Raw genomic sequence first — 14,942 nt, forward strand, 5'->3', positions numbered from 1 at the left:
CTCACTCATGAACTGGGATAAAATAAGAATAAAGTAGGCAAATCTAGCCTTGTAAGTACGAGATGAATTAACCTACCAGCAAATCAACGATAGGGTTCAGGGTTAAAAAGAACTGCACCAGTAGCTAGCCAAGTTTATGATTTTGTTCAATGGGAATTCTGATAGGTTTTGATTCCAATAAACTAGCTTTAGCAATGATACCTAGAGTGTACTTTCATTGATAGTTTTTCAAAACAGACGCAAGTTTAGAAAAAGAAGGGGCTAATTTCAGTCCATAAAAAAGATTCATGTGGACAACAAACCTTATTTGGATTGGAAATTACTCGTTATAGCAGCTTACTGATTACCATAGTATACTATTGACAAATATTCCTCAAAGTTCAAATTTATTCATAGTTAACAATAGTTGAAATTATTATAAAAAAATCGACTAAAAATTAAATTATACTAAGTAATTTTTCGATATATTTTTTTATTTGAAGAGAATGCATTCAAAACACCATTAAAACTTGTGTTCTTATTTATTTGGTCACTCTATTATGTGCTATGTATTTCTTTGTTTTTTCTTCCTTATTTATCATTGTGAAGCTGAAATAAAATTTCAGTCCATCAAATGATTGTCTATCTTCACGTTTAAAGTAGGATTTCAAAATCAATCAAAGCTATATAACACAGCATCAGTGGGGCTCTATATATGTTTATCATCATAATAGTCTGGTGAGAACTTGTCATTGCATTTGCATTTAGAAAGGATCTAAACAACATTCAACATCTATTAACATAACACATTCACAATCAAGGATGATTCTAACTCTGCTATCACTACCTATTATTATACAACATATCTTGAACCGATAGCCACACTAATGCCCGGTCTCGTTCCACAAACAAATGACTGAGAAGCTGCTGTCAAGTCTCTAATGATGTTACAGCGTCTAATCAGAGGAGCAAATATTAAGAGCTCCTGTAACTGGACAATGGCCTAAAAAATTTGGTGGCAAAAATATTGTTTTACAACATTCCGCTATTTCCTTCTCTTCCCCTGCAAACAATATTTCACTAGCATCAGTAAAAATCAGAAGCCTACCTTCAACAAACTGTTAATGATAAGAGCATGACGGGATGTGGAAACATACCGAGCCAGCAGTAAAGTCATCCATCGTTAGCTGCTTCCTTTTCTTCGAAGAAGTGGGGCTTTCAGCTTGCTGACGACCTGCACCACGCTTAGAGGGTGTGGCATTCTGCAAGGGATTCACAACAAATATTGCCAGCAATTAACAAATCTTTTGAGAAATAAACTGGCTGAAAGCATTATGAAAAAAAGTATGATGAAGCAGCCATAAATATTTCGAGGAGATGAGAACAAGGCCAAGAAGGATAGTCGATAAGGCAGAGAACTATAGAGTTATACTTAACGAACCTTGGCAAGCTTCTTCTCTTTACGTGCCTGCCTCTCCCTCTCATCATATTCCTGATTCTCCCTTTCAACCAGACGAATAAGTGTATCACATCTCCTTGCAAGTTCTTGAGTGGTGCGCGATTTAACAAACCAATCAAAACGAAACAACGGAGAAGTTCGGAAAGCAGCCTTTAACTCATCCCAATTTCCATATCCAAGTTTGTGAACCATGCAAATCTTCCCAGAATAGAGACAATGTTAAGCGGGAATAAAGTCTACACAACTTTTATGGCAAAGAAAAACAAACAGCAGAAAGAACTTCACCATAAAACGATCACATTCTTCGTTGTATAGTTTCCCTTTGTTCTGACCATACTGGATCTTCAGCTCCAACCAGGGATTTTTGTATCGATCCAGCTTCTTCCCAATTGCCTTCATAATCTCATCTTTCCTAGAAATCCTAGCCTCACCTCGCTCAATATTCTTGATAATCCTATCATAATCTGAAATACAGCTCATCAAATCAGAATGGCAGATATAAAAATGTACATGGAGAACTCAAGCAACAAACCAGCTGATGTTGCTCGAATTTTCTAATGTTAAAACACCACAGAAAGGAAGCTCGCATGAAATCACGAGAATCTGACCATAGCAAAACACTTCATAAGTTCAACTGATGACAACCGAGTTAAACTGAATGCTTAATTTAAGCAATTCCAGATATATGTTAAGATTGAAAGAAAATATTGTACAAGTGGCATCATTAAGCTAAATATTCTTCACAATACAAACTTGTCACTTAATATTGTAGAGCAAGAAAATTTAGTGCTTGGTCAGAAAGATTACCATTTAATTCTTTGTATCTCTCTTTGAAAACTTTGGCATATCTTTCAACTTCCTCATATGTTTTTCCTTCCATCTCGATAGCAATGCTCTTTATATCATTCCTACCAAACTTCTCACAAGCCCTAATAAAGGTATTAAAATCTCTCCGAGTCCATGTTGAGAAACCCTGTAAGAAATGAAACGGGTTTCAAATACCTCTCAAGCTCCAACATTAATGAAGCAAAAAGCATGAACAGATTTCTCCCATGTCTCTTAATCTTTTTCATGGGGAGGCGGGGAGAGAAAAAAAAAAGATTACCTCCTCTAACAAACGATCCTTTTCGTCCTGTTCTTCAGAAGTCAATGGTGGATCTGTCATTTCTATATATAAATAATAATTAGCCACAGCACAAAAGAACTTAACTTAGTAATTAATAAGCTGAAGTCAATGTGGGATCTGTCATTTCTGTATAAGGGGGGTTTTGCAACTAGCTTTTTCATTGGCTATTTTGTTGGCAACTAAAAAAGTGTTTGTTAAAGGATTTTTAAACCATAACCAAGTAGCTTTTTTCATTAGCTTTAGGCTTTTCACCCATTTTTTAACTTTGTCTTTGATAAACACGCAACATCCAACAATTAAGTTTTACCAACACTTCCATTACATCTGACTTAAACAGCATATAAGCTAATATTTCTAGCTGGTCAAACCAGCCATCAGTGCCAAATAGCCCATATAAATAATTAATATGCTGAAGACAATTACCATCAGGCTCATCCACATCTATTGAATCTTTAATCTGATTTTTCTGATGGGTTTGCTGCAGAGACGGAATAACAAAGTTAGTTCATCCTTGAGATTCATAGAGGAGCGACTTCAACTCTTAACAATAAATGACCGCTCACCATGAGATGACGCACTTCCTTTTCATAGAGTTCAGTAAGCCTTTGAGTGTTAAAAAACTGAAAGTCATGCCTATAATTGGGAAGAAACAAAAACATAAACACAACTTTTGACCCATTCAAAAAAGAAAATGACTTCATTAAACAGAAAATATGATGTAAATATTTCCAATATTATCCTTACAACTGAGGCATGCGAGGTATACGAGGTTCCTTAGGCCTAGCAGGACCACTTTGGCGCATGGTTTGCTTGAAATATTCTGATTCTGAATAACTGCACAGGTCACAAGAACATGCATAATAGTTTATAACATAAACCGTGAATTTAACCGTAATATATTCAAGGAATGGAAGATATGAGTCATGACATCTTTTGTGAGAAGATGTCATGCTTACTTGCGCTTTCTCTCTCGTTTTGGTGGCTCAATCCAGTTGTCACTCACAAGTTTCTTGAAGTCTACCTTGTTTTCATCCTTCAACAAGATAACAGGACAACATCAGTACATCACCTATGGAAAAATGTAACAACCAAGCATGGGGTATTTGTTGTCCGTACCTTGTCATCATCAAAATCATAGAGATCAGCCGCTGCAGAGAAGAAAAGACAAACAAATCAGTCCAGCCCACTTACAAAAATTACAAAAAGTTGTGCTTTATGCAAGAAATTTATGAACATCGTACTGTCATCCATTTTAAACTTAATGGCATCCTCTGTGAATTTTTTCATTTTTGCATCAAGCTCAGCAGTTGCCTCTTCTCCTTTGGCAATAATTCGATCTATATCTTCATCAGTGATTGTGCTATCCCCAGAGCTAAAAACCATTTCAGCACCAAATCTCACCATTTGGAGCAGCTCATCCTTGTTAACAGCTGCACAAGGACCACATGTTTGAGTTAAGAAGTCAACAACACAAGCACAAGCACATTCATTTGGCAACTATAGACAAAGCATCGTACTCTTTTGCTCTGCCAGTCGTCCTTGTTGAATAACCAATGCATCAAGCGCAAGTTTCTTATAAGCTCTCTCAATCACTTTTTCCTCGATAGTAAACTGTTCAAAGGAGATAAAAAAAAGGTCACATATTACACCATAAGCTCATCATAGAAACAATTCAACAAGCAATACAAAGAAATGAACACACCTCCGTACAGAAACGGAAAACTTGAACCTCCTTCTTTTGTCCAATCCTGTGGGCTCTGTCCTGTGCTTGCAAATCAACTTGCGGATTCCTATCATGATTCATAAGAATTAAAGTAGAACCTCAGGCAAGAAAACTCACAACACCACCAACCAAAAAGACAAGATTCATTGATCTGCAGAAAAAAAAAAAACCTCACCAGTCACTGTCATAAAGAATAACAATGTCTGCAGTTGCAAGATTAATTCCAAGACCTCCAGCTCGTGTTGACAGTAAGAAAGCAAACTTTTCACTTCCTGGCTTATTAAAAGCCTCAATGGAAGCATCACGATCATCCCCACCAGTATTACCGTCTATCCGACAATACTGGTGACCACGAAACATAAGATAATCCTCCAAAATATCAAGCAACCTTGTCATCTGATGTCAAAACACAAACAATTTGAAAGAGCACATATTAATAAAGATTAAGGAGATTAAACTTTTTGGAGCAAATTTGACAGAGATGAACAAAAGCAGGGTAGATTTGAAGTAAACTGGAATTTGGGTGAAAATTCACCTGTGAAAAGATTAAAACCCTAGATCCGCGCTCCTTTAACTTAGGAAGCAACTTATCCAGCAAAACCATTTTGCCTACAATTAATCAGATATTAAACATCATGCCTTACTAAAATGAGTCAAGCAGTGTAATCTTTAGGCTCCAAAATTACCAGCATTTGTAATCAAGTGATCTCCTGTGGTGTAGGGAGGACCAGGTTCAGCACCTTGGAACAAATATGGGTGATTGCAACATTTTCTCAGTTGCATTGCAATATTTAGAAGGCGTTTACGCTCTCCACCAGCATTAACAACTTCAAGGTCCTTCTGTAGTAAAGCTCTATAGTACTGCTTTTGCATTTGAGACATGCCCACTTTAAGGATTGTTTCTTTTTTTGGGGGTAAACCTTTCTCAACATCTGACTTCAGCCTCCGAAGAAGAAAGGGTCTGAGGACCTAAATAGTGCAGAACCACATGTTAAGCAACAGAAGCAAAAGAGGGAACACATGGTTGCACAGATAATTCTAACCATGAAATTACCTTATGAAGTTGTTGAACGACCTCCTGCTGGTCATTATCCCCAGATATCTGAAACCACTCATCAAATGTCTCCGCTGAACTAAAAATCTCTGGTAACAAGAAGTTGAGAAGTGACCAAAGTTCATGGAGATTATTCTGCAGTTCAGAAAAAAAAATAATCATAAAGCACATCATCAACGCAAATATTCATAGGAAAATCATGCACCAGATATTGGTAAAAAACGAAACTACCAACAAAATCAACACTAAAAAAACATCAATAAAAGGTTCAAGGGAAAACAAAATGAGGTAAACAAGACAAAAAATTATTGATAAGAATAAATATCTAGAATGTGTGACACTTTGATAACCTAGAAATCAGACAACCACCAAATTAACGTATTGTTGTCTGTTTTAGCCATAGCGCAGAAATAAGGTCACATCATATTGTAATAGACTATTGATTTCAAATCTACAAAACCAATGCGACTCCATAGTAAAATAAGAATCTGTACAAAAAAAGAACTTCAATTTAGGCTAATTCAAGGAATATCGCATGCTTTTAACCGATTCAAGGTGTACAGAAACCGCATCACCTTGAGGCCTGAACTTAACACAATTACAATTTACGACCGTAAAATTATGTGCAATTCCTATATATGTGAAGTTGCAAATGTTGTTTACTAATCGGAAACTTTCAACCACTCCCAAGGATAAGGTCGTGTAACCTCCTAAATTCCACCTAGATGGGAGCATGTCACTTAATGGCATCTGAGTAAAACAATGTTAATGGAATGTTGTTGGTTCTAGCATAAGAATTATAATGCATTCCAATTATATTTATTATCCCCATATATCAGAATAAACAGTATACATGCAGAAAGGCGCCAAGTAGAAGACAAAATTACATAATATAGTCGATCCATTATAAGTAATAGCTCGGGTGTAGCTTTTCAAACTCTAGTTAATCTATCCTGCTCTTTGGAAATGGAATTATAAGTCAATCATAAACATTTTGCATGCACTGCCACCGTAACATGATAATTTGCAAATGCAAAATTGAATAGCTAAATTTTTCTATTCAACCAAACTGGCAAACTACAAAGAAGTGTTTGGCTAGTTAGCAGAAGAACATCTGGCAATACATTCTTGACATCTACTATAAAAGCCACCTGTCAGAACTGTTTTCCACACAAAATCTTGCAATCTGAAAAAGCTACCTGAAGTGGAGTTCCAGTGATGAGTAAACGGTAGTTGGTATTATAGAGCCTCATCGTTTTTGATAGAAGAGAGTTCTCATTTTTGATTCTATGTGCTTCATCAATGATGATGTATCGCCAACTAAAGCGACGCAAACAAGACTTCTCTTTAATTGCCATTTCAAAACTAGTAACACAGACATCAAATTTTCCAGCAACCAACAAATCCTCACGTATATGCCTCTGCAAATAAATGATGACAAATTCAGCATCAAATCATTTGAAAATATACATTTAATAAAGTTTCACAACACATACATCTCATTTCGAAAAAAAATCTTAGCTTACCCTTTCCTCAGGATTTCCCAGAAATTTTACAGCCCGCAAAATTGGACAAAAGCGCTTTATTTCATTCATCCAGTTGCCAAGGGTTGATTTTGGAGCAACAACCATGTGCGGCCCAGTGATGCCTCTAAACTCATGAAGATAACCCATCAAAGAGATAGTTTGCAGAGTTTTACCAAGACCCTATTCATTGGGGAGAAGACATGCACACCAAATTAATATCATCAGCACGCCGTTATTTAATTTGGAAAGGGACAATTTCAGACATATAAATTGTACTATCAAGACCAAAACGGGCACGCATACCATTTCATCGGCAAGGATTCCATTTATACCATTCTCATATAAACGAATGAGCCAGTTCAATCCCGCAAGCTGGTAGTCTCTCATCTTTCCTTGTATACCTGTAGAATAAGAAAAAAAATGAGAACATATGAATAAAACTAATAAGTTGGGACCAATAATCTGACCAAAACATTCTCCCATATGATATGAACTCCAGGAATTCCTTACAGTTTCTTTCTTCAGACATAAAAACACATTCTTTATAATCAAAATTCAAAAGGAATAGGTGGGTAACATAATTCAAATAACTATCTTGTAACGTAATAATATATGGAGTTCAGCAAAGCTCATCCTGTTAAGTATGAATTGGCATACAATACAAATTCAAATTGGAATAAAATATAGACTAAACTGAACAAACCAGCATAGACCCTCATATCCAGAATAGCATAAGATTCTGGTAATAAAGTCCCAATATGATACATTCAATGTACAATTGAATAGAAGAACCTTAGCTTTCCATCCTAAATGTACTCTGAAGACAAATCTAAAATCACAGGATGCTCTCGAGATCTTATATATAAGGGTTCTAGATTTTGTACTTCATCAAGAAACACTTTTGGCAATAGAGTACAGCCAGTAAGGTGAACACAAGGGGTGCAGACTACTGTAAATCAATAAAGACAGGAATATGCACAAACGAGAAACAGACTCACAAGAAGGTTGTGTGACAAGCCTTGTATTTGCAGTCCCAGTTTCTTCTTCTTTAAGATATTCCTCATCTTCCTCTTCTTCAGTCACCTTTGAAGCATGTCGTCCCCTAAAATGTGGACACAAATTACAGTGCACAGAAAGAAAATATAAGCTACAGAGTATTCACATGGGCAACTATGATATGCCAAAAGAATTCATCATGCATTTTGACATTTCACAAAACAAGCACTTCTCATTTTCAGCACTAAATGTACCACTTTATATGAGTCTAAAAGGAGTTCCTCAAAATTGGCAATTTAAGTTGGCAAACCAGGAGGCAAGAGCACAGTTAACTTGTGTTTTACACTCAAAACATATTTTCTAAACCACCTTTTCATCTGCATATCAAATAAGCATTAATTTTTAACAACTTTCAAATAAAGGCAAACTTGTATACAAAAAGAGGGGAACTCTGCTTTATTTATTACTTCCTATGTTCCTCAAAATTGTTCCCATTTGCCATTTTTTGTCGTTTCACTTGTTCTTCCCTTAAAGAATATTTCTATTTATATCACAAATTTGAACATAATTTACCTTATTCATCCTCATTTTAATATTTTATTAATGTTTTATGTTCCCGCATATTTTCCACTAATTTCATTTTAACATTTTTATATTACTTATGATTTTTACATGTTTACCATTAACTTTATTTAAACATTTTTTAATAGTTGTAGTTTTCATTTTTCCTACTAACTTTATTTTAAAATTTTTCTAACATTATGGATATGGTCTCTAATTTTCCTATTCAATAAAATTATATATTCACTATCTAAAAGATTGTATTTTTCTTAATTCCCGTGAATATTTCTTGCAAAAACAATTTTAAGGAACGAAGGGTGTATTATACATCCCATAAGGGAAATTTGGGTATGTGCAAGCTATCAAACTGCACAAGGCCCCTAGGACTTAAATATTACTCCATTTCATTTTGTTGGTTTGATTGACTTTATACACAGTTTTCAAGTGATTTGCGTCTCAATATCTAAGAATACTTTCTAATAAATAATAAAAATATACATCAAAATTCTATTCGAGACGAACCTAATATAATTCCACATGGGTGTATTTAAATATATATATATTGCTATATACAACCATGCTTAAATTTCCCTCTACTTGTATATTATATACAAAGCTAACCTTTATAAGAACGGAGAGACTAGTTTACATTGCTTTTAATTTAGCATAATTACTAGTTTTGGCCCCAAAATTTTGAAAAAAGCGAAAAATAAAGGGGGCCTCAAAAATTATTGTGCATCTCATTATTTTTAAGTTCAAGCGGAAGGATGATTCTAAATTTTCACTCGCAAAAATACCATGACAGTTCTTAGCCCATGCTAAAAAGGGTAGCCAATGTAATATCAAAATTCTCATTGTTTCACAACTAAGCATACAGATTTAATAAAATGAATGAGCCCATTACCTTCCCTTGGCCTTTTGGGAAGCCGATTGTTCACCCTTGGCAAAATGAGCAAATATCTCTGTCTGCTGAAGAAGGTACTTCAAACGCCCCTTACCCTTATTATTCTGCAAATCAATTCAAAATTTGCAACTTAACTCCGGGTGCAGCTACATCGGGGCTGAGGGAGGCCTGACCCACACTAATATATATATATATATATATATATATATATATATATATATATATATATATATATATATATATATATACACATACATATATATATATATAGTCAAGTTCCCAGTGAGAACCAAGCTTATATGAACCGTGAGAACCAATCTATATGATAGAAAACTGTTACTTTTGGGCAAAAAAGTTACTTTTAAAAAAAAAAAAAAGTAGTTACTTTTTAGCAAAAAAGTGTTACTGTCAGAAAAATTTTCCAAAATCAAATTATACAAAGTAACACGTTCTTTCCGAAAAGTAACACTTTTTTTATGTAAAAAGTAACACCTTTTTATGAGTTTTGTTCAGAATTTTTTTTTGAAAGTAACACTTTTTGTCGAAAAGTATCATCTTTTTTTAACAAAAAAAGTAACATTTTTCGCCTAAAAGTAACGCCTTTGAAATAGAAAAGTAACACTTTTTGTTAGATAGATTGGTTCTCACGGTTCTCATATAAGGATAGTTCTCAGTAAAACTTCTTCATATATATATATATGGGCTTATAAACATCAAAACATTAAGTAAACTTCAGTACTCAAAGTAGTAGAAATGAAATTTAAGTTCTGTTATTTGAATCTTTGTACAAGTTATTAATTTTATATTTCATTATATAATTTTTTTTAAACTAATAATCCTACATTTTTTGTCTCAAATAACAAAAATTTTGTCAAATAAAAACAAAACTTCAAATTTTAACTTGCTTCTATAACTTATTTTGTTAGGATATTGACAATTTGGCCCCCTAAATTAATAATCATGATTTCGTCTCTGACTCAGAGTCAAACTCATTGCATTTTTCCATGAAAAAGTCCCAGAATGTAAACACAATTACATACCATGTCAGCATCAACTGCAGCATTTTGCTTGTCCAATATTTCTTGAATCTTCTGCTTCTTTAGCTTCTGCATTTCTTTTAACCTCGCTCTTTCACGCTTTGAAATTTCATTACTACCAACGTTTGCATCCTATGATAACCATTTCCATGCCAAATATTATTAGAAACGCCATCAAAAGGAAAAATAGAAATCAACAGGGTAGAGCTGGGCATGAGCATGGCGCCCAACCATACAAACCCCCTGAAAATTGGTCTTGCATATCAGTTTATTAGTTTACAGTTCTTTCATTCTAGTTTAATAACTCGTTTATAAGCTTAAAATTTCATAAAAATATAATATAAACAAGGTCACTATAATGCAATTTTGCTTCGTCCTGCCAATCCATAAAACGTAGCCACATAAACCCCAAAAGAATAAAATTTTTATCGAATGAAAATTAAAAAATAAATTTATCTCTTAAACTGCCGAAAATTTCAAAAACAAACCCAAAAAAGCTCAAAAACTATAAACTCAACAAAACCTAGCTAACACAAGCAAAACAAAGGAAAACAATACGAATCTAAATCAAAAGAAAAAAAAAAGCCTGGAACACCTAAACAATGAACAATGAGCAAAAAAACCAAACCTCAAAGTCATCTTCTAGGTCATCAGTAGGAGGAACATCTTCATCAGCATCTTCTTCATCAGAATCGACAGGTCTAGCAACAGCTTCAAGTTCTTCATCGTCGTCTTCATCGATTTGGTCATTAACTTGGTCTTCTTCGGACGAATTGGAAGCATCTTCTGATGAATATAGTTGTTTAGAGGGTTTCGCCATAGATGAATTCTTGATTGAGTTGCTTTCCCTGTTTCGAGGGTTTGAGGTAATGACCAAGGAGGGAAGCAGTAGACTTAGAGTCTAGACCGACAACAAATATGGAAATGTTTTTACAGATTTTTTTGTTATGTTTGTGTTAGAATTTTGGCAATTTGATTTTCATCTAATTATCCACTGCACTAATTTATAATCCAAATAAATAATCCAAACAAAATTCATTATTGATTCCTATGATGTAACCTTTCTGTTTTTGGTAATTCAAATAAAATAAAAATAAAATAAAATTTCAAGTCTTTTTACAAAATAGGAAAATATGAAAGTAATTTGTTCACTTTATTTACCTATTAATCCTCAATTTTAATTGGGATAAATTTAAGATTTGAAAAAGATAACTTGTTCACTTCATTCGTCCATATCGTAGATTATACTTTTGTAAATATATGTCAAATTATTATCGGATTTTTTAATTGTTATACTTCTTTGTCTATGTAAAGGCTTCAAGACTTAACTAATATTTATTTGTTAGAGCATTTGCCCTCAATAATATTAATTGGGAACTTATTTTTCATCCTACGTTCATAGAAAGCTTATTTTCCCATAGTATTGACCATGTAGGGATGGACAGGGATTTTTTTTTTTTTTTTGCCAAACCGCAATCTAAGAATACGGTTTTGTTTAAATTTCAAATTAATCGCTTTTTTCAAATGACAATTAGTTGTAGGCAATATTTTTTTAAAAATTAAGGAAAAACAAATCGCCATCTCAGATGACGGTTAGGTAATTAGTCACACATATTAATTTAGTATAATTACGCTCTTTTACAAATAACAGTTCTTCATCTTTCTTCAACCTTCCTCCATTGCTCCTTACTGAAACATTGGGGAAAAAAAATATTCTCAAATTTTCTCATTCACTTACTCACTTTAAATCATCACTGGAACGTTGCACCTTACTCCATTATCAACCAATAACTTATTGTAACATATTTACTTTTTTTTGGCAATTATTTTTCAATTTTGTGTTCATTGGAGTTTTTGATTTGACTAATTATTGCATAAATGTATGTGAAATTATGTTAATTGTAGTTGTGAGATTGTTACGTACATTGCCCTTTGTTTGATTTCATCTTTTAAGCTAAGATGCACCAAAATTGGGCCTGAATAACATTGTTAATTTGATGCGTTAGGTGAAATGATTCATTTAAATATTCTTCAATTAGTTTTATTAGTTTAATGTTTTTAGTTCAATATCATGGGATTGGTATTGTTAAACTTGAATGAAGCTTGAATATCATGTTATACATTCATGTTATACAATATATGAATGAGACAGTGGGCCCAGTTGATCTATCGTCAATATACGACCTTTAACATGTGTCATGACGATAGCGGACCCAGTTGATCTATCAATGCATATGCTTCAGGCCACCTATTGGAGCGTAAGTGCGTGGGAGGGTTCCACACCCTAGTTGTTTACTCATCAGCACTATGAGGCAAGCACGAGGGCTTGACAGGTTGAAGTTAGTTTTGGTAGTTGGTTTTAGTACATCCACATATTGTTGAGTAGAGGTTTGGAGCTTGATCGAGCTCTCATTATTGCATTAGTTGAGCGGTGGAGAACGGAGACTTACACATTCCACCTTACTATCGAGGAGACCACCATTACTTTATAAGATGTTGTAATGATACTTGGATTGCTAGTTTATGGAAAGGAAGTCACTTGTTATGGAGGGGGACAGTGATCCGCCTTAGTGTTTGAGCTTTTGGGGGTATTCTCTCTTAACCCTCAGGATCCCATAGAGACAAAGATCTTTACTAGATCTTCCTCGAATTTGACTTGGGTTAGAGAGCGTTTCAGTGTGCTGGGGCAAATGCAGATAATGTGACCGTTAAGAGATATGCTCGCGCATACTTAATGTACTTGTTTAGTTGCATCTTGTTCCTGCACAAGAGCGGTGACTTTGTTCAATTGATCTACCTCCCTCTACTACGAGATTTAGGATGGGTCATTAAGTACTTATATCGTCATTTGTAGCTAAGATGGAGGCTTTGCTAAACATATGCGGAGCTTCCAGGGTATGCAGTGATCCTGTTGCCCACTCATTTGCTATGATAGTGTGGAGTTTCATCTGCCAGATCGTGTGATGCGCTAGTTTCATTTGAAGCAGCCTATTCCGAATGTCTATGACACCCATGTTGTACTACGCGTGATTGATCGAAGGACTGGAGAGAAGAGCTTCTTGGTTCAACATAGATTGCATGAAGATGCGTGGAATGATCGAGCATATCAATTGATTCATGGAGAGAACTATACCAGTCAGAAATTGGGTGCGTACATGGTGTGATATAGGCAGATCACGAGATTAAGCATCTCGAACCCCCTATTTGCACAGCCGACATTGCACTACCATCCCACTGCCACGATAATGGTATGTTTTCTTTTGTGTACAAAAAATTGTATATATATACGTGATTCTTATAACACTTTTTTATTTATATGCAGGCTAAGTGGATCAGAGCATTCCTTGTAGAGAGCACTAGCACGATACACAGGGTCGTTGCATTACCTGTTGATGTACGGTATCAATTGTATTGTCAGACCTTGGGCTCCATTAGCATGTCGCTGATCGAGGTCTTGAGTTAGACAGGGTATGATTACCTCATTCTGATACCTCCTACTATTATGGATGATGACACGCTCACACTCCTACTACAGCTTCTACTACAAGTTATGGTAGAGGTTTTGGACATTCATTGACCCACGGTCGATCTTCAGGATCTTCATCAACATTGGGTGCTATATCGCTATTTGTTCCACCGATATCCTTCTCCACACCTCCACATCCATCCCCTCTCCATCCGATCCATACATATCAACGATGAGTTCTTGTTCTTGATGTCATCTCGGAGGCTAAGGAGTCCACACTAACCTCCTCTACTGGCGTGCGCTGCAAACAAGGTCGAGAGCTTTAGATTACTAGACTAGGATGACTATTGTATATATTGAAATTTTTTGTATTATTTTGGATGATTGTTTTGGTTATATAAGTGTGTTTGCGCGCCATAAAGTATTACATCATGAGTATTTATAACTTTTTCCTAATGACCATAACACCCCAAACAATAATAAGAATGACTTGTAACATAGTATTTAACAATTACTGATTATTTAACATAGATATGGGAAGGCTTATGATAGCATACGGCGATATATTTTCTGAGAGAGCTTGGAGAAAAAGGGAATCTCGCGGAGCTATATTGATGTTATACGAGACATGTATGATGGAACATTAACTAACATACAGACAACTGTTGGGATTACAAGGTCCTTTGCAGTTAGAGTAGGTTTACATCAGGGATCGACACTAAGCCCTTTCCTTTTTGCAGTCATCATAGATGAGCTTTCCAAATTAGATGAGTGGAGGGCGGTATTAGAAAGTAAAGGGCTCCGTATTAGTCGTACAAAAACAGAATATTTGAGATGCAATTTCAGTGGCAAAGAGCAAGATGATAGCCAAGAACTGACCATTAAAGGAGATGTAGTTACTAAGACGACCAAGTTCAAGTATTTAGGATCTATTATCCAGAGTAATGGGGAGATTGATGGAAATGTAACACACCACATACGAGCGGGTTGGCTTAAATGGCGAGCAGCCACCAGAGTGTTATGTAAGAAGTTCTCGACTAGACTGAAAGGTAAATTCTACCTCATTATCTGCGGAAAAGTTGCGAATGCTGAGGTGGATGTGCGGTTAAAT

The 14,942-nt window shown here is 35.0% G+C and overlaps 1 protein-coding gene across 1 annotated transcript; it reads right to left on the reverse strand.

Annotated features, from left to right (window-relative positions):
• Window positions 1-693: 693 nt before the first annotated feature.
• Window positions 694-11,339, reverse strand: LOC130817312 (ISWI chromatin-remodeling complex ATPase CHR11). Its single transcript, XM_057682944.1, has 25 exons — window positions 10,994-11,339; window positions 10,369-10,497; window positions 9,329-9,432; window positions 7,866-7,969; window positions 7,171-7,268; window positions 6,868-7,047; window positions 6,541-6,762; window positions 5,342-5,476; window positions 4,974-5,256; window positions 4,823-4,896; window positions 4,463-4,683; window positions 4,267-4,354; window positions 4,082-4,175; window positions 3,806-3,994; window positions 3,681-3,712; window positions 3,521-3,597; window positions 3,309-3,398; window positions 3,128-3,197; window positions 2,988-3,042; window positions 2,544-2,605; window positions 2,246-2,411; window positions 1,724-1,902; window positions 1,421-1,636; window positions 1,137-1,241; window positions 694-1,042 (listed from the first exon to the last, which is right to left on the reverse strand). The coding sequence occupies exons 1-25, from the start codon at window positions 11,183-11,185 to the stop codon at window positions 1,025-1,027; spliced, it is 3,183 nt and encodes a 1,060-aa protein (XP_057538927.1). The 5' UTR covers window positions 11,186-11,339; the 3' UTR covers window positions 694-1,024.
• Between the last annotated feature and the right edge of the window lie 3,603 nt (window positions 11,340-14,942).

This window comes from Amaranthus tricolor, chromosome 1, assembly GCF_026212465.1.
Source record: "Amaranthus tricolor cultivar Red isolate AtriRed21 chromosome 1, ASM2621246v1, whole genome shotgun sequence".
NCBI classification, from domain to species: domain Eukaryota; kingdom Viridiplantae; phylum Streptophyta; class Magnoliopsida; order Caryophyllales; family Amaranthaceae; genus Amaranthus; species Amaranthus tricolor.

What these genes read in the sequence shown, in the direction of transcription:
- LOC130817312 (XM_057682944.1), bottom strand. Translation starts at nt 11,185, where the DNA reads ATGGCGAAACCCTCTAAACAACTATATTCATCAGAAGATGCTTCCAAT. An exon ending in TCACTTGATTACAAATGCTG is followed by an intron (nt 4,897 to 4,973) that starts GTAATTTTGGAG and finishes GATTAATTGTAG; the next exon opens with GCAAAATGGTTTTGCTGGAT. An exon ending in AGGATCGTTTGTTAGAGGAG is followed by an intron (nt 2,412 to 2,543) that starts GTAATCTTTTTT and finishes CATTTCTTACAG; the next exon opens with GGTTTCTCAACATGGACTCG.